We start from the raw sequence: 26,756 nt of genomic DNA on the forward strand, positions 1-26,756 counted from the left end.
TGATGTTGTTAATGTTAGATGGTTGATGGGGAACGTATATGAATTTATGTATTATGGCTTACATGCCTGTTACGAAACAAAAAGCTCAAATTTTCCGCTAAAATAAACCTAGATGAAGGATGACGTATGTAGGCTTGTCTGCGCCCTTTGAGAGATCAACGATGCCGGTCTCGTCTGTTGTTTAGATTTTGATTTGTGATGATTCCGTGGTGGTTAATAGAGTCTGTAAAGGTTGTACAATTTCCTTGACTAATAGATTTACATTAGTTGACTTGATAGAACTTTATATGCTTGATTTTGACATCATATTGGGAATGGACCGGTTGCATGCTTGCTTATCCTATATCGATTATAAGACGAGGGTAGTCAAATTTCAATTTCCAAATGAATCCATTTTTTAATGGAAGGGAGGAAACTCAAATACTAGGGGTAGAATAATCTCCTGTCTAAAATCATTCAAATTGATTGTGAAGGGTTGTCTCTACCACATAGTGAGTGTTAGGGATCTTGAATCCGAAGTCTCTCCCATAGAGTCGGTAACCGTAGTAAGGGAATTTCCAGAGGTATTTCCCGATGATCTTATAGGAGATTGAGTTTGGCATAGACTTATTGCCGGATACACAACCTGCTTCAATCCCTTTTTATCGGATGGCCCCGAACGAGTTGAAAGAAATTAAGGCTGCTAGATAAGGGTATTATTCAACCAAGTAGATCTCCAAGGGGTGCCTCAGTATTGTTTGTGAAGGATAAGAATGGGTCCTTGCGAATGTGTATCGATTATCGTCAATTGAACAAAGTCACTATAAAGAATAAGTAACAGATCCCTAGGATATATGACTTATTTGATCAACTCCAAGGAGTGACATACCTTTAAAAGATTTACTTGAGGTCGGGTTATCCTCAACATAGAGTGAGGGAGATTGATATTCTTAAAATGCCATTCCAAAAATAATATGGTCACTTTTGAATTCCTAGTGATGTCATTTGGTCTAACAAATACCCTGGCGACATTCGTTGATCTTATGAATCGAGTTTTTAGAAAGTATCTTTCTTTGTTTGTGATTGTCTTTATTGATGATTTTTTTATATACACTAGGAGTGAAAATGATCCTATGAGACTTTTGGGAATAATTTTGCAAGTTCTCAAAGTTAACCATCTTTTTTCAAAATTTAGCAAGTGTGAGTTTTGGTTGAGGTCTGTTGCATTTCTTAGCCACATTGTCTCTTGTGAAGGGGTAGAGGTTGATCCAAGGAAGACTAAAGTGGTGAAAACATGGCCGAGACCTTTGAATCCTATTGACATCTGAAATTTTCTAGTGTTGGTCGGTTACTATAGAAGGTTTTTTGAGGGATTTTTTTCTTTCACATCTCTATTAACGGCAATAGCCCAAAAGAAGTCCAAATTTGAATGGTCGGAATAAGAGTTTCCCATTATTAAAATATATACTCACCTCCGCTTCTATATTGACCTTATTGGAGGGTACCGAAGCCTTTTTAATATAATGTGATGCCTCCCGACAGGGTCTTGGATGTGTGCTCATTCAACATTGCAAATTCGTAGCGTGTGCCTCTAAAAAACTCAATCCACATGAGAAAAATTATCAAACTCATGACCTTGAGCTTGCGGTCGTGGTATTTTCTTTGAAAATTTTTGAGACACTATATTTATAGAGTGCATGTAGATTTATTCACCGATCACAAAAGTCTCCACTATGTATTCACCGAAAAAGACTTAGATCTACACCAAAGGAAATGGTTAGAGATTTTAAAGGATTATGGCATGAGTGTCCTTTACCATCCTGGAAAAGATAATGTTGTAAAGGTTGCTTTGAGTCAAGTTTTTATGGGTATCTTGGCTCATGTTACTGATGACAAAAAGGAACTATCCAAAGATGTTCATAGATTGGCCCATTTAGGTGTTCGACTAGAAGAATCGTCGAAGGGTGGTTTTATGATTCATCATAACGCCGATTCGTCTTTAGTGGTGGATGTGAAGTCTAAGCAAAATCTTGATCCCCTATTGATGGAGTTAAAAGAGTCATTCCTTAACAAGAATAATGAATCTTTTTCTCAAGGGGAGGATGGGGTATTTAGGTACCAAGGGAGGTTATGTGTGCTGGATATGGATGGGTTAAGGGAGGAAATTATGGATGAGGCTCATGGCTCCCGATACTCCATCCATCCGGTGGCCACCAAGATTTATAATGACCTGTGTGACATCTATTGGTGGACTGGAATGAAATTGGAGGTATCTAAGTTTGAGTCGAGGTGCCCAAATTGCAAACAAGTCAAAGCCGAGCATCAAGGCACGGGTGGCCTAACACAAGATGTTGATATCCCCTCATTGAAGTAGGAAGATATCAACATCGACTTTGTTGCAGGTTTGCCTCTAATACGTTGGCAACTTGACTCCATTTTGGTCATAGTGGATAGGTTGACTAAGTAAGCCCATTTCCTTCCCATAAAGGTTTCTTACTCGGTAGAGGAGTATACTAAATTGTATGTTTTAGAGATTGTGAAGTTACATGTGGCCCCATTGTCGATCATTTTGGATAGAGGAGCCCAATTCACTTCAAAAATTTGGTGATCTTTCCAAAGTGTACTTGGTACACAAGTAAAACTAAGCACCGGTTTCCACCCTCAAACGTATTGACAACCGGAGTGCACCATCCAAACTCTAGAGGATATGTTACGGGCTTGCGTGATTGATTTCAAGGGAAATTGGGATTATCATTTACCCCTAATCAAAATCTCATAGAATAATAGCTACCATGCAAGCATCGGTATGGCACCCTTTGAAGAGCTTTATGGTATAAGGTTCTGGTCCTTAGTTGGATTGTTTGAAGTGGGTGAGTTTGCTCTTCTTGGTCCTGAATTAGTGTCCGAGGACACGGAGAAGGTTCGACTCATGAGAGAGAGGTTAAAAACAATTTTTAGTCGGCAAAAGTCTTATGTCGAAAATACATTGAGGGACCTTGAATTCTAAGTAAATGATTGGGTCTATTTAAATTTCACCCATGAAAGGGGTGACAAGATTTGGAAAGAAGGAGAAACTTAGTCCTTATTATGTGGCGCAATATGAAATTTTAAAGAGGGTCTGGAGTATTGGCTATGAGTTTAAATTGCCAAATGATTTGTCCATGATTTATATGGTATTCCATATTTCTATGTTTTAAAAGTGTATAGGTGATACGGTTTCCACTATCCCTCTAAATGGCTTAGAGGTAAAAGAGGACCTTTCTAATGAAGAGGTCTCGGTTGAGATCTTGGATCATAAAATTAGGAATTGAGAAATAAGGAGGTTGTTTCCGTAAAAGTATTGTAGAGAAACAACCTTGTTAAGGGTGCAATACCGGAGGCCAAGGCCGACGTCAAGACCCGCTATCCTCATCACTTCCCCCTACTCCTATCCAAAGTTAAGGTTAACAACTTTCCTCTTATATAAGTTATATGCAAAATGTTGAACTTATCATGTTTATCTAGTATGTTCATATTATTGTAGAAATTTATGCCTAAATTGAGTTTTTTTTGGTGATTTATGGCTCTCATGATTAACTTGCACTTAAATATGTAATGGGCTATATTGCTTTCATGAGAAGTGTTTTGGGCTTGTTTTGATGTTTCTTTGATAAAAATAGTATGTCAACTCGTAATCTTTACATTAAGCTCATAATCAAAATGGAGAAGCTAGTACCTCCTCATGTGATAGGAAAATTTGAGCTAGTGTTATTGTATGTTGTGGATTAAGTTCCTATTTGTTGATGCTATGTTTATATGTTAGAAGGAGTTTAAATTTCCTCCAATGATCTGTGATTCATTATGATATTGATTGATTGGTTGGCTGCAAGTCTTGAGTCTTTTTCGTTTTCCCCAATAGAAGATTTATGGTTTCATTTGGAGACGAGGGTTTCTAAGGGGGTGATATTCTAACACTCCGTAAAGTCCATGAATTGTAAGTGAGTCTTATATGTTGATTAATGATAATATTATACCTAAATAAGTATAATTGTTTTATAAGTATCAGAGCACTAGGATGAAAGAAAATCCTTAACGTCCGGAAACTAGCGAAATTTAACGAGTTGACGTCCCTATGTTTCGAAAGGGTTTTGGATTGTAATATGGAGTCCAAAACTTGTAAAAATGCATTTAATAGGTAGATTTTAGTATATAGGGTTAAAAGGTACAGTCATGACACCCCAAGGACCACTAAAAGGGTCCTTGGGGATGACCCAAAGTTGAGCAAGAAAGCTGCCAAGGCAGCTGCGTGCAGACAGAATCTTGGTTGCTACTGCACGATGTACAGCCATCACGTGGAGATATTTTGCTGTCCTCGTGATGCGGGGATTACACATACTCTACTCCATCAGTTCAAAATTCAAAAATAAATTTGGTAATTAACCTCGCGAGGCGCACCTACGTCCCAGGTATCATAAAAGTCTTATTTTGGGTGTTTTGACTTTACTAATAAACCCATAAGTGATAGGTCTTTTGGGTAATTTAATCGGTGACTATATAATTTCTTAGGGTCAGTTTTAGGTTAATTTTATCACTCAAATCATGTCCCAAAAGTGGAACTGAAAATCTCTCTCCCTCCTAAAATTCTCTCCTCCCCCAACTCCATTGAAGGCCGTTAGAGATCAAAGAAGAAGATCAAGCCTTCAAGTTTTCAACCCAATTTCGTGGTTTTATCATCTATAAGGTATGGTTTCATTCTCTATTGGTATTACTTGTGCCCAGAGCTCCTTCAAAAGATGATCTCTAAATCCCCCAAAACAAGGGTTTTTGTCCTCACACATGTCATCTTTCAAAAACAAAATTGTCTATCAATTGTGATGAATTATGTTGAATTATTGTTGTTTAAGTGTAAATTAATCGTTAATTGATGGATTCCTATTAGTTTTCCCTTGATCCATGCCTTTCCCCCAAATCCCTAACTTCTTGGATTGATTAAGGTGAATTGATGAGGGTTATGAACATGTCACTTATTTACTTTGACTTTACTTATGTTAATACTTCATGAATTGACCTATTTCATATTTTTTTTATGAGTTGTTGTGTATGGAAGTATGATGTCCCAAGACGGGAAATGAGGTGTGATCTTGATAGTCCTTTAATGTCAATTATGTAAGGTGAAATATACTTATGTGATACTATTGATATAGTCTCTCATCCCTAACCCTATATCTATGAATTGGCTATGAAGTATGTAATTATGATATGAGGTGACAATTATATGATTGAATGTAGTTTTTCATGATTATATGTTGTGTGTAAAGTCAAAGGATAGTTCTCACTTGTGATCTACTATGAGTTATTATGATAATATGGTTACTGAAAGATCTAAAAGAGACTAATGTGAACTTGTATGATTTTATATAATGATTACTAAAGGGAATGATTGCTTAGAACCGAAAGGCCGTGTAAATGAGATGGAGGTCTCACCTTAGTAAGTCTGGCCTCCCATATGGGTTTCCTTACGTTAGTAAGTCTGGATTCCCTAATCATGGGTTTTCTGATGAGATTGAAATCTCTACGTTAGAAAGTCAAGGTTTCTAGAGACAATTTGCTTGACCCTTAACTATGTTCCCACATAGGACTCTAGCTTAGTAAACCACCTAGATAGCTACGTACGAATGGTTACACATTAAGCAAATGTTAACCCTCTCTTTTTGATGTGGGAGTAGAACATGAGATTTTATGTAGATCACATGGTCTCATGTCAGTTTTTGCTCTTCTTTCCATAACATAAAAGTAAATGAACAAGTTAAGTATGTGAACTCTCATTAGGGTTATCTTGAAGGCTTCTACATTGGGTAAGAGAGGGTATGGGACTTCTCTTAGTCATTGCACATGTGGGGTCCTATAGGATAATCCTAGTAGTGTTCGTTTATGATTATGATTATGATTATGTTGATAAGTTATGATTAATAGACGTATGCAACATGTTATACATGAGAATATGTTGTAAGTATGAAGTGGGTTGCTTCATGTGATACTTAGCTTTGACTAAAGTTATGGTGCTTTATTCTTGGCATTGCAAAAGTGTTGATTGAGTTACTTGTATATTGATATGAATAGGATGTTCATTATAAGCGTATATTGAATTGTTTGTCATTGTGCATAGTTTTGACTAAATTTTACCTTTTCTAATAAATTAAAAAATTTTATGCATAGGGACCATACTTAGTACATGTGTTTTGTACTAACCCATATCTCTTCCCTTTTTCCCCAAACAGTTTAGGTTAGGGTGTTTGAGGTATCATTAAGGCTAAATCAAGTAGGCTTAGACTAGACTCTCCAAGTTTTTGTATGCCCTCAATTTCGAGGATGCTACCACACACTCTATCTTAGTAGTACTTCTATAGTCTAATAGGTGTTCATTTCTTTCTTATTGTTGAAGATATTGATGTAAGCCCTATGTACTAATTATGGATTTGTAGAAGGGATTTGCCTTTATTTTTTTATATCATTTAGATTGTCGGTATGAGGCAAAGTATTAGACTAAATTCCAATGCGTTCTTAAGTTGTATATTGAGAGAAGCCTATATATTCTTCCTATGTAGAGGACTATGTAAACCTCCTTGTTATATAATAATTTTTTAAATCTTTCCACGTTTTTGACTTATGATTGCTATGATGAATGCTAAGAGTCTTGTCTAAATCCTCTTCGAGGACGCCTGTCAAAATTGCCAACAGGTGAAAGTCGAGCATCAAATCAGGTGGCACATCAAGAAATGCAAGTTCCCACTTGGATGTGGAAAGATATTAATACAGACTTCATAATGGGCTTGCCTTGGACTGTAAGGTAAAATGACCCTATATGGTTGGTGGTTGATAGATTGCCAAACTCCGCTCATTTTATTCCCGTGAACTCCACTTAGTAGGCAGATGATTATGCCATGATCTTCATAGATGAGATTTTATGTCTCAATGGTATCCGTTATCCATCATTTTGGATTTGGGTGCATAATTCACATATAAGTTTGAAAGGTTGTTTCATAAAGGGTTGGGTACAAAGGTGAAGTTAAGCATCGATTTCCTCAAAAGTTTTGTCAAGCAGAGCATACTACTCAAAACCTTGAGGATATTCATAGAACTTGTGTGATAATCTTCAAAGGTAATTGGGATGAACATTTGCCTTTGGTCGAGTTCTCTTAAAATAATAGTTACCAATCTTCCATATCCATGGATCATTTTGTATCTTTTTATGGTAGGAGATGTAAATATATGATTGGATGGTTTCAAGTTGGTGAGTCTTCACTCCTTAGTCCCAAATTGGTATATGAAACTTTGGAGAAAGTTCTTGTCTTAAGGGATAGGTTGAAGATGACCTATAGTACGCAAATGTCTTATCACGACAATAGAAGGAGAGATCTTGAAGTTGAAGAAGGTGATAATGTGTATTTAAAAATTTCAACCATGAAAGGGGTGATGAGATTTGGTCAAAACAATGAAGTTGAGTCTCGTTATGTGGGTCCCGATGAAATTTTTCAAAGGGTTGGTAATGTGTCATATGAATTAAAATTACCTAGTGAACTAGCTTCAGTTTATCCGGTGTTCCGTGTCACCATGCTTAAGAAGGGCATGGGTGATCCCGAATCCATTCTTCCTATAGAAATTGTAAGTGTGGATGAGAACCTCGCCTATGAAGTGGTCCAGGTGAAAATCCTTGATCATCAAGTGATGAAATTGAGGAACAAAGAGGTGGCAATCATAAAAGTTCTATGGAGAAATTACCTAATTGAGGAAGCAACATCGGAGGTTGAGGCCGACATGAAGTCTCGTTACCCTCATCTTTTTTATAATTAAGGTTAGTTATTCGTATCAGTAATTAAAATAATGAGTTAAATATTTTTTGACTTGTGTTGAATGATATTCATATTTATGGTAACAATTTTTGCCGAAATGAAGTTCAAGGAAAAATGCTCTTTGTCTTGATTTGCACTTACTTTGTGTATTTGGTATGTAGTTTCCTTGAGGAAATATTATTTAGCATGTTGATAGGTTGAATATTTACATAATTTACTCTTTGATGATATGCTGAGTTTATGTTGTTGTGAGAAGGAAATTACTCATGTCGTGGTTTTATGCTCTTTAGTGTAGTAATTGATGTTTTGGATTGCTATATTTAAATGCCATGTTTGAGTTTTAAATCATGTTTAGTATATATGTTGTTTGTTGGGCTGCTAGTATTGGGTCTATCCTTCCCTTCAAAAGATTTTAGTGTCATTCGGGAAAGTATGTTCCTAAGAGGGGGATAATGCAACACTCCGAAAGTTTAAAACCTAATATAGAGCCTCACATTAGTTTATAAGGTTTCAAGAACTATTATAAGGCCTAACATAATGAATATAAATCATTTAAAAGGTGTTGGAATTAAAACATCAAGGACTTGTAACTTGTACTAGTGTGGTGCCTTTATGATGTTAAAGAGGGGCATAAAGGATTAATAACGGCTATGTAATGTTGATGGACATACGTGCCTGTGATGGGGTATAAAGAAGCAAGGCCAAGTGAGTGTAAAACTTCAAGTGCAACCAAAAGCCAAGAGGCCAAGGCTTCCCAAGAAAGTATGCTACTGCCTCACTCTTCACGGGCATGACCAGGGCTCGTGGTCATTACCACGGCAAAGGTGGGGATCTCATGAAGATGACATATACAAGAAGGGTAAAAGGTCTTTGGACCTAGCATCTGTCCAGGACATCAGTAGCCTCTTCACGACTCATGGTGCACTTTACCGAAGGGGGCGGGCTACTGTGAAATGCCTTAGCCTATTCAGAGGAGTTTGGTGAGGCGTTGGGGAGGGATACTGCCTAAAACAAACATGATTCACTTAATGTTCCATGGTGAATCTTTACTGAGGGGGTCAAGGTGGCTAATGATGTTTCCTTAGAGGGAAAAAGTGGAGGTGGCCGTTTGAGGGAGCTACTGCCTCACCACTCCACGACCACCATCAGGGTCAATCATGCACTTCCCAGACCATGATGTGGGGCGTGAATATGGATGGGTGTTCACATAAATTTAAGTTTTACTTTACATTTTTGAAGTACAACTTAATGAGGTGTAGTATGGGCATTTTTGTTACACCCGAAAAATGAGCTAAGTTTAACTTGAGACAAATACTTGTGTCATGATGCTTAAATTCATAATATAGTTAATATTATTGTTCTTAGGCAGTATATAATGTTTGGAAGTGTTTGGAAGTCAAAGGTCCAAGAACGTCCAAGATGTTCGAAACTAGTCGCAGTTAAACTAGTGTATTGTAGTGTTATGTAGTGAAGTATTTGGGGATTTTTTAGGGTGAAATTGAGTAGAGATTGTTCCTACGCGTAGACTAAAATTTAAAAGGTCTAAATTTTTGGGAACAACGCCCCGGTGACTAGCCAAAGGGTCCCCAAAGAGGACCCAAAGTTGGCCAAGCAATCTGCCGCGCAAGCCAGAATCTGGCAGTGGTTGCGCGTCTCGTAACTGACACTATTAGGGAAAAATTCTTTCCCTGCGACGCGGGGCTGTCACGAACTATTCTGTCTCCAAATTTTCCTGAAACAAGATTTGAAAATTCCTCCACGAAACTTAGTAATCTACGAGATTCGGTCGCATCGTTTTAAGTCATATTTGAGTTTGTTAAAATGTCTAATAAGTTCAAGGGTATTTTCAGTAATTTTGAGATGACTTATTGACGGTAATTTATTATTTTTATACCCCTAAAATCACCAATCAAATCTAAACCCTTAACTCAAAATAAAACCTCTGCATTCTTCTCTCCAAAAACCTCCATTGTTGATGCTTGGGAGCTCCAAAGAAGAAGACTATTTTTCTCAAGTTTTTGTCAAACAATCTTGTGGGCTTTTCATCACAATTAATGTATGATTCTTCATAGTCTGTCATAGATTGATAAATCTATATGGATTTTATTTAGATTCATTAAATAATATGATTTGTGTATTGAATTGATGATCATGACCATGGGGATGGGCCTTTTGGTATTGTATTGGATTATTTAGCTATGAATTGAAGTGGTGAGAATGGATTGGTGGTACGCTGCCCTAATTCTCTTTATATTATGTAATTTAGGTCTTGAATTTTATTTATGATTGAAATGGTCTTCTTATGGTTGCGGTGCTTATGTTTTATACTTTAGATGATGTAGCCTCGTCGTCAATACTTTTTGAATTGTATTGAACATGTCCTTTTCGACATTATTTTATGAATTGTGATATTATTATGTTAAGACTTTAATATTAGAAATGTGAATAAATATGTGATACATGTGTGTGTGACATATTGAACTCTCATGATTGACTATGTGTGATTGTGACAGACTAGGGTGATGCCTATGATTGTGTTACAAGTGTATCTTTATAAGTTGACTTGGTATTCCTATATGATACTTGAACAGTATTTAGTATGTGATATGAAGATGAATGTTTAATGACTGTCTAGGATCAGTATACTGAAGATAGTTCCCTTCTAAGCATGACTAATATTTTGAACCTTCTACTTAAAAAGAATGTTTAGAATGAGATATCCTTATAGACTATCAAGTGGCAGCCCTAGTGGACCCATCTTTTGTAGGTGAATTATTACTAGGTAATGACTAAGAGATAATACCTTTTCATATTCCCCTTTTTATTTAACTTACTCCATCAGAACAAAGGCTAGCACCAAGTTTATATATAATGGTATGTAGCTATACTTGAAAAAGGGAATATACTTCAATGTTTCTCTACATAAGAAGCAGACTAGAGTGCATAAAATACCTTGATATTCCTAAACCATGTGCCTATATGGGATATGTCTTAGTTCTACCCTTGGAAATAAGAACACCATCCATCGGAGTTGGGTAGACTCCAGATTCCATACCTAGATAAAATGGTCTATGTCAGTTATTGCCTATTTTCATAATGTGGGATACATTCTAGTATTTGATAAATCCAACAATGTTTAGGTAGTGGAATGGGATGCTATGTAGACAAGGCACGAGTAGGCTATGATTGTCCTAGAGTGTAGGTTCCCTAAGTCTTTGTAACACAATTATGTGACGTCCTTAATGAATGAAATGTCTTCCAATTTACTAAACGAATGATTATGACTTTCGCTTATGTATGTTGACTAGAATGTACTCTATCTAGGGTAGCTTTGAGTGTTGCTTAGGTAAGGTTGAAGATGGTGTATGGATGGTCTCTTCTTGTCCTACTTAGATGAATCTTGGAGTAACCTTACGTTTGGAGTAAATGAATGAATAAGGGAACAATCTTATTTTAGGTTGTCCTAAGGATTGTTTAGGTAGACTTGAGGAGGGTGTATGGTCACTCTCTTCTTGTCTTACTTAAGTAAGTCTTAGGATAACCTTATATGGGAGGTGTATATGTTTATATGGGTTGAAGGGATGTTAATGCTATATTTTGGAATATGACTTATATGCATACATGTTGACTTGTAAGCTACTATGTCTTAAAAGGTTTTCCCAAAACGAGAATGATTCATACAAAAGTTTGTTTATCATTATTTTTTGCATTATGCTATATATAATACAAGTTGTTGTACTAATCCCAACTTTTGTCTATCTCTAAAGGTGTTGGTGGAATTTGAGAGGAGTATTAAAGTGGAAGCTTGTATTAGTGTTCATTAAGGCAAGAGTTGGTATGTCCCAACTAGATTCGAGGACATATTGATGTTTAGATTTCCTTATCGAATGTTTTGTATAAACTTAGATATTTTCCTATATGGTGAAGTATTGGCCGTGTCCCAATAAACTGGTATATCTAAGATGACGTCTTTGAGATTTAGCCTTTAATTATGTTTTTCTATAAAGAAGATATTTTGAAGTATTATTATTTTGTATGAAAATTTTTAATTTAGGCACTAATTTTAATAATGATGACTTTGAGACTTAGCCTTGAAATAATGATGTCTAAGGGCTTGTATAAGACCTCTGAGATGTCAAGTACATCGTGTTCCGGTTCGAGAATGCCCTAACTTCTAGTTGGTACTCTCGGTTCGTAACAATTTTTGGGGTGTACTATATATATTTACTTTAGGTCAATTTTCATTCATTTCAGACTCCAAACTCAAACACAAATTGAAATCCAAATTGCTCCCACTTCTTGCTACTTTCTCTCTCTCCATTCATCCTTCAATGATGATTAAGAAGCATGAAGAGGAAGAAAAAGTCTCCAATGTTTTCACTCTATTTTTGTGGGTGAAGCTTCATTAAGGTGTGAGTTCTTCACTCTTAAATTCCTTTCTCAATAGGTTCTCTCGAAGTTTATTTTCAAATACCCAATTCTTAGAGTTTTTCTCTACAAATGGGTTTTCTTCAAATGTCGAAACTTTTGATTAATTATGTTAAATGATGATTTACTATGACTAGTCAAATGTATATTATTGAGTAATTGATGTTAGTTTTTGGAATTTTATAAAGATCATGTCCTTTCCCCAGTTTTCCCAATTATTTGGTTCTTACTTTTACATTGATGAAAGTAGGGGAATGTGTGGGCTGTCTTTATGGTTTTAATTCGTTTATGGACTTCCTAGTAGATATTATTGTTGGGATAGATCTTTGTTTTTGAAAAATTTATTAAAGAACCATTTTACTCTTAACCCTAGATCGTGAACCATTGATCAAATTGATTAGGATTGCTATGGTTAACTTAGACATTATGTTATATACCATGGTGTGATGATAGTACACCTATTGTTGGGTGGAATTGATTGGTTAATGGTAAAACCATGGAAGATGGCTATTGAAGGATATTGGGTCTTTAATTATGATGGCTTGTACTTTGTCATAAAGTTCAATTGATGTTATCTTATGAATTGATTAAGTATATACTCATACTTAGTACAACTGTGTACTAACCCCATACAATATCTACTTTTAGTTGCAAGCACAGGTGGACATTAAAGCTTACAGTACAACTATGCAGCTATCCGGACATGGAACTTTCATCCGAATTTGGTAGACCCTCATGCTTTCAAGGATGTCTACTATTTTTTTCGTAGCTTAGATGTAGGCTTTAGCTAGTGGAGCATGTTCCCCTAGTGTTTCATTTCCACTTTCATTTCACACTTTGTATTGGTGTCGTTTTGGCAAAAATATGTTTAATGCAATTATGAACTATTTCTTTCATTTGATAATCTTAATATTAGATGGTTGATTGTTAACGTTTATGAGTTTAAATAGAATTACTTACATGAATGTTAAGTAACAAAAAATTCAAATTTTCTGCTAAATTTAACCTAGATGAAGAAAAAATGACGTATGTAGGCTTTTATGCGACCTTTGAGAGGTCATCGACGCCGGTCTCATCTGGGGTCTAGATTCCGATCATGACTTAGTTTGTATCAGAGTACTAGGTTAAATTTCGAGGATAATAAGTTCACATTAACCACATTGAGTTGTTTCTAAGTCATGGTAGTGAAGTGAACCACTCTCTTGAATTAGATATTGAATGATGCGTAGGAAAATTTCACTTCTTCTGATCTTAACGTTCCTTTTCCTAATGTATGATTTCTTCGTGTTATGAGCGTTTTAAAAATAAATTCTTATTGTTTTTCAGAGAATGAATACTAATAGGAATGTTTGTTAGAGGAGAGGAGGAGCAGCTTTTGGGCACAATCAGGTTACACAGGAGGCTCCACCTGAAGGAATGGCTATGACAGTTAACCCAACTAGGTTGACTGATGCGAGGTGCGGGCATCTTTGGCCCAGATGGCACACACAATCATTATCCAAGCCCTGGACATGACTGACCAAGTCAACCGACAGAATGTTCAAAAGGAGAACCCACTGGTTCGTAGCATGGCTGACAGGCTACGAGACTTCACGAGGATGAATCCTCCTATTTTCACATTATCAAAGACTTCAGAAGATCCTGAGGAGATTGTTGACAAGGTACATAAGATTTTGGTGGCCATAGGGGCCACAGATACAAAGAAAGCTGAGTTGGCTACCTATCACTTTAAGGATGTTTCACATACATGATGCAAGACGTGGAAGGATAGACAAGCATTGGGCGGAGTTTTGGTCACTTGGGAGTTGTCTAAGACAACCTTCCTGCAGAGATTCTTTCTCAGGGACATGAGGGAGGACAAGGTTGAGGAGTTTATCAACCTTAAACAGGGATCAATGATAGTCAAGGAGTATTCCGTGAAGTTTGTTAAACTATCCAGGTATGTTACTTCCCTTATATCTAATATCAGAAATGAGATGAGTAGGCCTCTCACAGGAATCACCGGAGCTCTAGAGAAGAAGTGTGGTTCTTCGATGCTCCATGATAACATGGACCTCTTTAGGTTGATGGTGCATGTCCAGCAGGTGGAGGAAAGCTGGAAGAAGAGCCGTATCCATGATACTAGGAGGCCTCAGCCTCATGATCAGGAAATTCCTAGTAATGGAGGAAATAGAAACAATTTTGGCGTCCGTGAGCATCCCATATTCAAAAAGGGGCAACAGAGTTTAGGGAACTCTAACTTTCAGAGGAGTACAACCCTTAGAGAAGGCAGAACCAAGCCCAAGAAGGGCAGTGGAGGTGATATACAGCGTCGCGGAAAGAACTACGCTAAGTGTGGAAGTGCTCACAGTGGAAAGTGCAGACATGGTACTAATGCCTATTTCGGGTTTGATAAGAGTGGGAACATGGTAAAGGACTACCCACTGAAAGGGGTCAGCTGTAGGTAATGCTCATCCTAGGTATAATACACAGGGTGCAGCAACAGCCGAGCCTCCTAAGAGAAACAGGTTCTACGCCATGAAGCGCAGGGAGGAGCAGTTTAAGTCCGCTGATGTGGTCAAATGTATGCTGCAAGTATTATCAACTTTTTTTTATGCTTTACTTGATCCAGTTTCTACCCTTTCCTTTGTAACTCCTTTACTTTCTCTCACTTTTGAGATATTTCCTGATGTTCTGCATGATCTTATAATTGTTAGTACACATTTAGGAGAAAATGTAACAACTGATAGAGTATACAAGGATTGCCCAATAGTTGTATGTGGTAACACTAAGTATGCAGACTTGGTTAAGTTACCAATGCATGATTTTGATGTTATTCTTGGCATGGATTGGCTTCATAGTTGTTATGCTTGTATGGATTGTCGTAGTAGGGTTGTTAGATTTTGTTTCCCTACTGAGGAAAAACTAGTATGCGAGGGGTACAGCTCGAGTCATCCTAATTTCTTGATTTCGAACGTTAAGGCCAATAAAATGATATCCAAGGGGTTATTGTGTCATCTTGTGAGAGTTAATGATTCAGATCATGACATTATTTCCATAGACTCATTTCTTGTAGTGAATGAGTTCCAAGATGTATTTCATGATTATTTGCCTCCCCCTCGAGAGATTGAATTTCGTATCGACTTAGAACCTGATACTAAACCAACTTCTATTCCTCCTAACAGAATGACTCTAGCTGGACTCAAAGAGTTGAAGCTGCAATTAAAAGATCTCACTGATAAGGGTTTCATTTAGCCGAGCATATCCCCTTGGGTACTCCAATTTTGTTTGTGAAAAAGAATGATGGAACTATTAGAATGTGTATCGGTTATTAGCAGCTCAAAAAAGTCACTGTGAAGAATAAATATCCACTTCCCAAAATAGATGACTTGTTTGACAAACTTCAAGGGTTTAATTTATTCTCAAAGATTGATATTCATTAAGGGTACCATTTGCTCAGGGTTAAGGATGGATATATCCCAATGACAGCCTTTCGTACCCGTTATGGTCACTATGAGTTCCTAGTTATGTCATTTGGTCTCACGAATGCACTAATTGCATTTACGGATCTCATGAACAGATTCTTATGTGAATACCTTGACTTTTTGTTATAAAATTCATTGAAGACATTCTCATATACTCTAAGACCAAGGAAGAGCATGAACAACATTTGATACTAACCTTGCAGGTATTTGGACAACATCAGTTGTATGCCAAATTCAGCAAGTGTGAATTCTGGCTAAGATCAGTGACCTTCCTGGGTCATGTTGTGTGCGAGAATGGTGTCGAGGAAGATCCCAAGAAGACTGAGGTTGTTAAGAACTAGCCAAAACATCTTACTCCCACAGATTCGTAGCTTCTAGGGATTGGCTGGTTACTATCGCATGTTCGTGGAGGGTTTTTCTTCCATTGCTTCCCCACTCACAGGTTTGACGAAGAAGAAAGTCAAGTTTGAAAAGGCAAACACTTGTGAGAAGAGTTTTCAAAAGCTCAAGGATAGACTCACTTTAGCAATGATGCTTACTTTGCCTAAGTGTGGTGATAATTACACTGATTATTGTGATGCATCTAGGGTTGGTTTGCGTTGTGTTCTTATGCAGATTTGTAAGGTGATAGCTTATGCGTCCAGACAACTCAAGATTCATGAAAAGATTTATCCCACTCATCACCTGGAGTTCGCAGCTCTAGTTTTCGCACTGAAATTGTTTAGGAACTACTTGTATAGAGTGCATATGGATGTGCTCAGAGACCACAAAAGTCTCCAGTATGTTTTCACACAAAGGGAGTTGAATCTACGTTAGTGGAGGTGGTTGGAGATGTTAAAGGACTATGAAATGAATGTTACTACCATACAGGTAAAGCTAATATTGTTGTTGATGCTTTGAGTAGGATGAGCATGTGAAGTACAACCCACGTTGAGGATGAGAAGAAGGAGTTGGTGAAAGATATACACAGAGTGGCCAGGTTGGGTGTGCAGTTAGTTGACTCTACTAGTGGGTGTGTTCAAGTTCATCCTAGTTTTTAATCATCCTTAGTAGTTGAAGTGAACAAGGGTCAACATCTTGATCCTTTGTTGATGGAGCTGAAGGACTCAATGTTAGTTAAGATGAATGAGTATTTTGCTTTCGGAGGTGACAATATACTTAGGTACTAGGACAGGCTGTGTGTACCATATGTGGATGATTTTTGGTCCAAGATTTTTGTAGAGGCCCATGGTTCCTGATATTCCATACATCCATGTTCTACCAAGATGTATCATGATCTTAACCAAATTTATTGGTGGGATGGCATGAAGAAGGACATTACTTAATATGTGGCCAAGTGTGCTAATTGTCAACAGGTTAAGGCAGAACATCTTAAGCCTAGAAGTCTTACTTAGAGTATCGAGGTTCCTACGAGGAAGTGGGAGGCTATTAATATGGACTACGTGGTTGGTCTTCCGAAGAATAGGAGACAGCAAGACCTCATATGGGTTATTGTGGACAGGATGACTAATTCTGCCCACTTTATCCCTATTAAGTCTACTTACAGAGTCGAGGATTATGCGAGACTCTACATTGATGGGATGGTGAGATTGCATAGGATTGCTTTGTCCATAATTTCACATAGAGGAGCCCAGTTCACTTCACATTTTTGAAGATCCTTCTAGAAGAAATTAAGCACGCAGGTAAAGCTTAGTACTACCTTTCATCCTCAGAATGATGGGAAGGTAGAGCGCACCATTCAAACCTTGGAGTACATGTTGAGAGCATTTGTGATTGACTTCAGAGGTAGTTGGGATGACCATCTGCCTTTAATAAAGTTCTCGTATAATAAAAACTATCACAATAGCATTAGGATGTCATCATTCGAGGTACTATATGGTAGGAGGTGTAGGTCTCCAATTGGGTGGTTCGAGGTTGAAGAGTCATACATTTTGGGTACAGAGATCATTCATGAGGTCTTAGAGAAGGTCAGGGTTATTAGGGACAGGTTGGCTACTACTTACAGTAGGTAGAAGTCATATGCAGATTACAGGGAACGACCCTTAGAGTTTGATGTTTGTGACAAGGTATATTTGAAGATATCACCTATGAAGGGGGTGATGAGGTTTAGTAAGAAGGAGAAGTTGACTCTGAGGTATGTTGGGCCATATGAGATACTACAGTGTGTTGGTGAGGTGGCCTATGACTTGGTATTGCCTCCGGAGCTAGCTTCTATTCATCCAATCTTTCATGTTTCTATGTTAAAGAAGTGCCTAGGTTATCCAACATTGACTCTACCTGTTTAAAGTTAAGGGGTCGATGAAAACTTGTCCTAGGAGGAGGCACCTGTTGAGATTTTAGACAGATAGATCAAGCGGCTGAGAAACAAGGATATTGCCACAATGAAAGCATTGTGGAGGAATCATCTTGTTGAGGTTACTACGTGGGAGGTCGAGGCTGAATGAGATCCCGCTACCCTTATATTTTCAACTCTCGAGGTTAGGCTTCCTACTCTTAAGTCTAAGTTTCCTTATCTCTCCGTTCTTTGTAGCTACTGCTTGACTGTGTATAGTAGTTAAGTTATTATATAACTGCGGTTGTGCTAGATTAGAAGAAGTGTCATTTGGGGATGAATTTTCCTGGGGAGGGGGGTGGATAATGTAACAACCCTAAAAATGGATATGATAAATAATGCTTAATGTGTCTAGAATGTCTACGATTAGACCGGGTACACACGGATTTATGTGTGTAGAACCAGACCTCTAAACCCTTGCTACAGCCAAGCTAAATAATTTGGGGAGTTAGTTGATCTGGAAAAGGTGGGTCCAGCCATGTAGGGCTCTCAAATACGATGATTTACTCAGATGAGTATTTACTAGACTTAAAAAGGGAAAATCTTAGATTTGAATGGTCAATGGCTAAAATTGTATTTTCTAGGCAAAGGGTAGTATCATAATTACCCTAAGGAAATAATTTATTCAATAACTAACTTAATTAAGTGGATGGTTTGGGTTGGGTCGACCCGAAATGACCAGTTTATCGGTGGTAACTCCACCCGGGTTCGAACCTCAAAGGAAGCATCAATTAAATTTATTTAAATTGAGGTTTATAATTGATACACTCAAACTAACTTCTCAAATAAGAAGTAAAGCGGTCGTGTCAAGTAAATAACCCAACTAGTAAGGTTGGGATCGTTCCCACGAGGAAAATAGTCTAGACTTAACTTCAACCTGTTATTACTATTGTTTGGTCAATGACTTCCTAGGAAAGAAAAAAACAATAAAAGGGGGGTTTCTATTTCTAAATGAGTGAAAATAACTAATGAACTTGAAAGAGACACTTAACAGCTCTGAATGTTGGATTTTAATCAATTAATCAAAGTAACTAGGGTTTACGTGTTCCCCACAAGTTCATAACTTGATAATTCTAACTATAACAATTCTTTCCTAGTATCTTGCATGAAAAGTGATAAGTTATGTATTTCTAAATCCTTGGTCCGGCATCTAGAAAATCTCACTCCGTACCTTGGTCCGCAACGTGTGTTTCTATCCTAACCCTTATCCTTACCTCATATTAAACATCGTATTCGATATTTGACTAAGTTATTACCTCGTACCAATCAATACTAGCCAATTAGATAGTATACACTAAATCTATGTTAATAATTCTTTTCCTATTATCTACCTCCTTGGTCCGGCAAGTAGCCTTAAGGCGACTTCTAACAATGGCCATCCGTTAAAAAGACTTCTAAGCGAAAGAATTATTAATACATGCAAGACACTATTCTAGAATTGTTATTTTAGTTAGGGTTTATCTCATTATTTGTCTATGGTTCCCACAACCCTAGTTATGGAGTTAAGTTACTCATGACCATAAACACAATATTCAAATATATTAAATAAGAGTTCATGTACTTACTTCAATGAGAAAGAGTAAAATCCAAAAGTTTGCTTGATTAATCACCAATATTCACTTGCAAGATCTCAAAGTAATCAATAATCTCACAAAAAGTCTAATCATTATCAAGAATCTCCCAATACAATGTTTACCAATACGGAGTTTAACAATCTAAGAGTCTAACAATACGGAGTCTAACCGTCCAAGAGTCTAACTATCCGGTGTCTAACCTCAAAAATGAGGTTTTTCGAACTATTTATCGAAAATAAAAACCTAATTAAACAAGGACTCTGTTTGCTGAAAATCTGCCAAAATGCGGCTGGGTCGACGGACCTCACGATGGAACATCATGGTCACGACGGACCGTCATGGACATCGTCGTCTCATACTTGTGCCATTTCTCCTGTTGCTCTCTTCACCACCCTCGACGGCAAGTATGACGTACCGTCATAGGCACAACGGTCTGTTGAGGGGCTTCGTTTCAAAACACTTCAACTCTTGGAATCTGGGTACTGGGATTACTTCTCTGAACTTCACGATGAACCTGCAGGACGGACCGTCATAGCCACGACGGACCCTCACAAGCTTCGTAACCCCACACTTGGTCAGACTTCCCCATCTTCCTTTATCAGCTTCAGTACGCTGCCACCTATGGACCGTCACAAGCACGACGGACCATCATAAGCTCCGTAGATGGTCTCTTCTACATTTCTTCGCTCAAAATCTCCGCATTGAGCTTTGGACAGATTTCCTGCAAAACAAAGAGAAACTTATATAAAAATTAGCACAAAAAAGGTTTTTGGACACACTAAACTTAAGGAAAAAGTATTAATTATACCTTGAAACCATGGTTTATCAATAATCTTATTTTTTAAGGTCTTTATGGTCATTTCATAAATCTAATTAAATCAGATTTTTTATTAAATTAATAAGTATTCCTAGTTTGACTAATTCCCAAACTAAAACTCCTAATTCTAAACAACTCTATCGCGCTCATCTCTCTCATGTTTCTCCACTCTTCTCACGTTTTCTCTGCCTAAAAAAATGATCAAAACATATACAAACACTAAGAAAAAACGTTAGGCAAAGGGATGAGTTTTTCATCAGGTGGTGTTGGAGTTTCGAGACTTGAACGTGAATTCGATAGGGGGTGAATAGAAGGTCGTGTGTTGAATAAAAGTCAATGTAAGGTATGTGTTCTCTTATTCTTGGTCCCTCTCCCAAGAGAACCTTAAGATTCAGTCAATTCTAATTTGAAAACTAGGATTATTCCCCATTACATGTTCCTGTCACTAGCTCCCATTGATTTGTAGGTTGGATATGTTTGGTGGTAGAATTTTTGTATGTAACGTGTTTTTGTGATGATTATGTGTATGAATGTAAGTTCAAAATCATGTGTGTAATGAAAGATGGTTTCTGAAAATGTGTGATATGGTTATGTTGGTACATTGTTGTGATTATTGGTCACGGATAAGATCATGAAATGACATGAATAAATCCTTGTATTTTATGTGCAAGAACGTGTGTAAATTGTGATGTTCATATGAAGTGTAATGTGGCTGATTTGAGTGAAAACTATTAGCTAAATGAATTCATGAAAAATGCACCTAAACATGTATTTAATGATCCATGAATTATCCTAAGAAGCAACGTGTAAATTTTGATGAAAAGGAGTTGGAAATCATGACCCAATTTCAAGCATTGTGTTAGCTTAGTTTAGGCTAATGTTTGAAGTTTAATAGAGTTAGAAAATAATGCTTAAAACATGAGTCACATGGGATTCGAACCCGAGTGACCTTAGCCAATTCCCTTAAAACTAAAATAGAACTAAAGAAATGAGAGGAGTGGGATTCGAAACCACCACCTCTTGGTCATATTTAAGGAAAAATTAAAAGAAAAATAAACGTTGAGGCGTGTGGGAATCGAACCCACGACCTCTAGGCAGAATAAAAGGAATAAAAGAGAAAATTAAACTGGGGCTGTAGGGGTTCGATCCCACACCCTATTGGTCAAAACAAAACTTGTTTAAGGAAAAAGGAAACTAAAATAAAATGAGGTTGTGGGGGTTTTATCCCACATCTTCTCGTCCGAATGAATGAAAAAAATAACATAAAAGACTATCAAGGGAAAATGAAAAGAAGGCATTGGTTCTCGATTTTGGGTCCCCAAGCCATGTGGGTCAAACTAAATTAAATAAAAATTAAGAGTTGTCCAAGGGATTTGAAATTGGGTTCCCTTGCCCAATTTCCGTCATGATACATAAGTATACCTGAATAAATGTTCAAATAATGCTGCCTACATAGATCAAAATCTATGATCTTGGCATACAAACAAGATGCATAGGTCTTGTATCACAAAATCTTAGGAAGAGATGAATCACTTAAACAAACTATGAATGATGCCTCATGGATTGTATGTATAGACCCTTAAGTCAAGCATACGTTAAATAGTAAGTGAACCTAAGATGTATGTAATGAAATGATGACCTCCTAGAAGGGTTATGTAATTGTGTGGACACACTAAATTTCCAAGTGGATTGGTATATGATGAAATGAACATTCACGTAAAACGGGGTGAGTAATTATGAAGAGCAAATGTGCTAACTCTAATGAATGTAGTGACAACATGATAAAGGTTAATGTGAATTATGAGAACAACCTCAAATAAGCCTAAGTAAATGCTACCAAAACGTACTCAGCTATGAGAGTGTAAAGTTAATGAAGAGACCAATCTCTATGAATACTCTGATGAAAGTATTGAGATTAATATATACTTAATACTAATAATGGGATGAGAAATCATCTATTGAGCTATGATGTCCTCGTACTGGAATCCAACTCCCATGACCTATGAGTTTAATGAAATGGAACTTTATACTGAGCACAGATAGGCTAGTTGTGAGGGGTGATGCCTTCTTTCTAGAAGGGCGGAGGTTCACGTAACTCTCATTAGATTAGACTGTACAGCATGCTGAGTATGGGTCTCCTTATATCTCCTAGCCTTTGAACCTATACTGCCAACATAGGGATCTAGCAGGGTTCAATTCCCTATATACGCTAGCTTATTTTTGGTCACTTTGGCCGGTGATTCCACCTCTTTTTCGTGTGGGAAAGACACTAGATTTCATTATTCTTACATGATCTATGTCGTTTAAAGTTAAAGTTACCAATGAATGAATGAGGTTAGCCACAAATGATGCACACAATGAAATGACTGATACCAAAGCTGTAAGGATAGGATAATCATAAATTGAGATAGACTTAAGTAGTGACACTAGGTCATTCTTGGCCAATGCACAGCGAACCCGATGAAATTCTTAAAAAACATCCTAGCTATAGTTGGTGTTTACAAAAGCTTATGAATGAATGAAATGAAGTATGTATGATTGAATGAAGCAGACTCTATGTTCGCTAAAGAAGTTTCCCTAGTTGAGGTCCCATATGTTGAGCCCTCATTTTGAGATGTCTTAATGTCAAGTAGATAATTCCAAGGTCTCATGGCATATGATCGAATCATATGAAATATGTTAAGTGCTATATGCAATATGTTATTTGCCATATGTAATGTGCTATGTGTTGTGTGTAATATGATACGTATGATTATGCATGTTACTCTCATGGCATGACTTTCCTAAATCCAAATTTGGCAAGTCCAGTAACTTTCCTAATTTAAATCTAGTAAGTCCGCTGACTTTCCTAATCCAAATCTTGCAAGTCCACTGACTTGACTTTCCATAAATCATGTTGTTAGGAAAGAGTTATTCTCACTCATGCATGTCTTTGGTGTGTACTTGCATATATCCATACTTAGTACAAGTGTGTACTAACCCATACAATATTTATTTTTAGGTGTAGGCATAGGTGGACATTAAAGCTTACAGTACGACGTTGCAGACATCCTAACGTGGATCTTTCATCCGTATTTAGTAGGACCTCATGCTTTAGAAGATGTCTACTGTTATTTAGCTTAGATGTAGGCTTTTGCTAGTGGAGCATGTTCCACTTGTGTTTCATTTCCACTTTTATTTCACACTTTGTATTGGTGCCATTTTGGCAAAAATACTTCTAATGCAATTATGAACTATTTTTTTTATTTGATCTTAATGTTAGATGGTTTATTGTGAACGTTTATGAGTTTAAGTAGAATTACTTACATGAATTTTAAATAACAAAAAGTTCAAATTTTCCATTAAAATTAACCTAGATGAAGTAACAATGACGTATGCAAGCTTTTCTACGACCTCTAAGAGGTCAACAACGTCGGTCTCGTCTGGGGTCTTCATTCCGGTCATGACAAGACTTACTTCTGCATCGGTATTGACTTTACCTGAGGGTACTAAGGGTTTTGTGGTCTATTGTGATGTATCCTTTGACGGGTTGGGCTGTGTACTTATGCAACCTAGCAAAGTTATAGCCTATGCTTCTAGGCAACTCAAAGTTCATGTGAAGAATTATACGACTTATGATCTTGATTTACCGGTTGTGGTTTTTGCCTTTAAAATATGGAGGAATTATATTAATAGGATTCATGTTGATTTCCATACGGATCATGAAAGTCTCCAATATATATTCACTCAAAATGAGTTAAATCTCCGGAAACGAAGATGGTTAGAGTTATTGAAAGAATATGTCATGAGTGTTCTCTATTACCCTGTCAATGCTAATTTGGTAGAGGATTCTCTAAGTCGGTTGTCCATGGGATGTGTGTCCCATGTTTAAGAATCCAAGAGAAACCTAGTTAAGGATGTTCATAGGTTGGCTTGTTTATGTATTCGAATTGAAGATTCTCCGAATGGTGGTATGTTGGTACATAATAACTTTGAGTTATCTTTGGTGGTTGAGGTGAAGTCTAATCAACACTCTGATCCACTATTGATGGAATTAAAAGAATCGGTTCTTGGTAAGATGAATGAATCATTCTACGTAGGGATGGTGTTCTTGGGTATCAATGGAGATTGTGGATGCCTAATATGGATTACTTGAGGATTAGGATCTTTAAGGAAGCTCATGGAGCCCATTACTATATTCATCCGGGTTCTAAAAAGATGTACCATGACCTTAGAGAAGTATTTTGGTGGGATGGTCTAAAAAAGAATATTGCGGAGTTTGTTGCAAAGTGTACCAATTTTCAAGAAGAGAAGGCCGAGCACCAATAGTTGAGTGGTCTACACAAGCAATATACATTCCTACTTAGAAGTGGGAAGATGTAAACCTTTATTTTGTAGTAGGTTTGCCTCGAGCTCGAAAGCAATATGACTCAACATGGGTGGTAGTGGATAGATTGACCAAATCCGCTTACTTTATTCCCATTACGTCAAATTATTCGGTGGAGGATTATGCAAGGTTCTATATTGACAAGATAGTGACTTTTCATGGGGTTTCTTTTCCCATCATATCGAATAGAAGTGCTCAATTAACATCTACATTATGGAGATATTTTCAAAAGGGTTTCGGTACTCAAATAAACTTAAGCATCGCTATTCATCCTCAAACAGATGGTGTAGCGGAGAGAACTTTTTAAACTTGTAGATATGCTTAGAGCTTGTATAATTGAAATTAAGGAAAATTGGGATGATCATTTCCCTTTGGTGGAGTTGTCCTATAATAATTGTTTTCATCCATCCATATTTATGAATCCTTATGAAGCCTTGTATGGTAGGAGGAATAGATGTCCTAATGGGTAGTTTGAAGTTAGTAAGTCTTTGCTTCTCTGTTCCAATATGATTTATAAGACTTCGGAGAAAGTTCATATCATAAGGAACCGCTTACAAACAACCTTTACACAGCAAAAGACTTTTGCCAGTCATTGGAGAAGAGATTTAGAGTTTGAAGAGGGTGATAAGGTGTACTTGAAAATTTCAACTATGAAAGGGGTGGTTAGATTTAGAAAGAAAGGGATGTTGATTCCTTGTTATGTGGGTCCTTATGAAATATTTCAAAGGGTTCGTAAGGTATCTTAAGAGTTGAAGCTTTCTTGTGAACTATCTTCAGTTCATCCGATTTTCCATGTTTATATTCTTAAGAAGTGTATCGGTGATCCCGAGTCTATTTTTCCTATTGAGGGTCTTGGTGTAAATTATAACCTCTGTTACGATGATATTCTGGTTGAAATCCTTTATTTTCAAGTAAAGAGTTTGAGGAACAAATAGGTGACCTCCGTAAAATTGTTATGGAGAAACCATGAGCAACATTGGAGGCCGAAGCCGACATAAAGTCCCATTATCCTCATCTCTTCACTACTGAAGGTTAGTGGATATTGCTTATAATGAAAATATTGACTAAATTTTCAGTTGCTATAATTTTTGGAGAAGTTTTGCAAAATGATGTCCATTTTGGTGTCATTATACTGAAGTTACTGTGAAATTGTGCATATTGACTTGAAAATTTCCAATTCTTCCTGTTTGAGTTATGTTGTGCATTTTAATATGATGAATCTTTATGAAATGATATTGAACATGTTGTTAAGTTGAGTTTTTGCATAATTGACTCATATATGGTATGTTGAGCTCATGTTGTTGTGAGAAGGAAATTCCTTATAAAGTGATGTTGAGCCTTATTATGGTAATTAAAGCTTTTTGATATGTGTAAATTTCATGATTGATGTTGTTACTCATGTTTTAATGCAATGTTGATTGGTTGGGGTGCTAGTCTAGAGTCTATTCTATCCAAAAGATTTAACTGTCATTCGGGGACGAATGTTCCTTGGAGGGGGGATAATGTAACGCCTCGAAAGTATAAGACGTGTTCTAAGTCCTAACATGGGTTCCCAAAGTTTTAGAAACTTTTTTAGGTTCAAATTTTATGAATATAAGTCATTTTCGAAGTCTGGAGACCAAAATATCAAGTAACGTCCATGAAGTCCGAAAACTAGTTCAACGAGGTGCTAGCAAGCCTTAGCCAATTTGACTGTGTTTAAGGAGTCGGAAAATGATGAAAATTGGTGGAAGGATGTCTAAAATGTATTAGAGTTAGTTCATAGTTGAAACTTCAGGTCACGAATCCCCATGGAACAACCAAGGGCCCTTGAGGAGGACCCTAGCATTTTGGGGTCAAAGGCTGCCTAAGGCAGTGTCCACCAACATATGCAATACACGATCCATTGTCAAAATCAATGTGGCATGGAATTCTTTAATCGATGGACACTTAGCCAAATTTTTGGAAGACTGCAAATGGACAGTCTT

General features: G+C 37.0%; 3 protein-coding genes across 3 annotated transcripts; all 3 read left to right on the forward strand.

Moving 5' to 3' along the window:
* Positions 1-1,780: 1,780 nt before the first annotated feature.
* Positions 1,781-2,353, forward strand: LOC138342004 (uncharacterized). The gene has a single exon (XM_069294185.1). The coding sequence runs from the start codon at positions 1,781-1,783 to the stop codon at positions 2,351-2,353; it is 573 nt and encodes a 190-aa protein (XP_069150286.1).
* A 4,991-nt stretch (positions 2,354-7,344) lies between these two features.
* LOC138342005 (uncharacterized) lies at positions 7,345-13,751 on the forward strand. The gene is made up of 2 exons (XM_069294186.1): positions 7,345-7,761; positions 13,593-13,751. The coding sequence occupies exons 1-2, from the start codon at positions 7,345-7,347 to the stop codon at positions 13,749-13,751; spliced, it is 576 nt and encodes a 191-aa protein (XP_069150287.1).
* A 332-nt stretch (positions 13,752-14,083) lies between these two features.
* Positions 14,084-15,470, forward strand: LOC138342006 (uncharacterized). The gene is made up of 2 exons (XM_069294187.1): positions 14,084-14,644; positions 14,709-15,470. The coding sequence occupies exons 1-2, from the start codon at positions 14,084-14,086 to the stop codon at positions 15,468-15,470; spliced, it is 1,323 nt and encodes a 440-aa protein (XP_069150288.1).
* Positions 15,471-26,756: the final 11,286 nt, after the last annotated feature.

This window comes from Solanum lycopersicum, chromosome 2, assembly GCF_036512215.1.
Source record: "Solanum lycopersicum chromosome 2, SLM_r2.1".
NCBI classification, from domain to species: Eukaryota; Viridiplantae; Streptophyta; class Magnoliopsida; order Solanales; family Solanaceae; genus Solanum; species Solanum lycopersicum.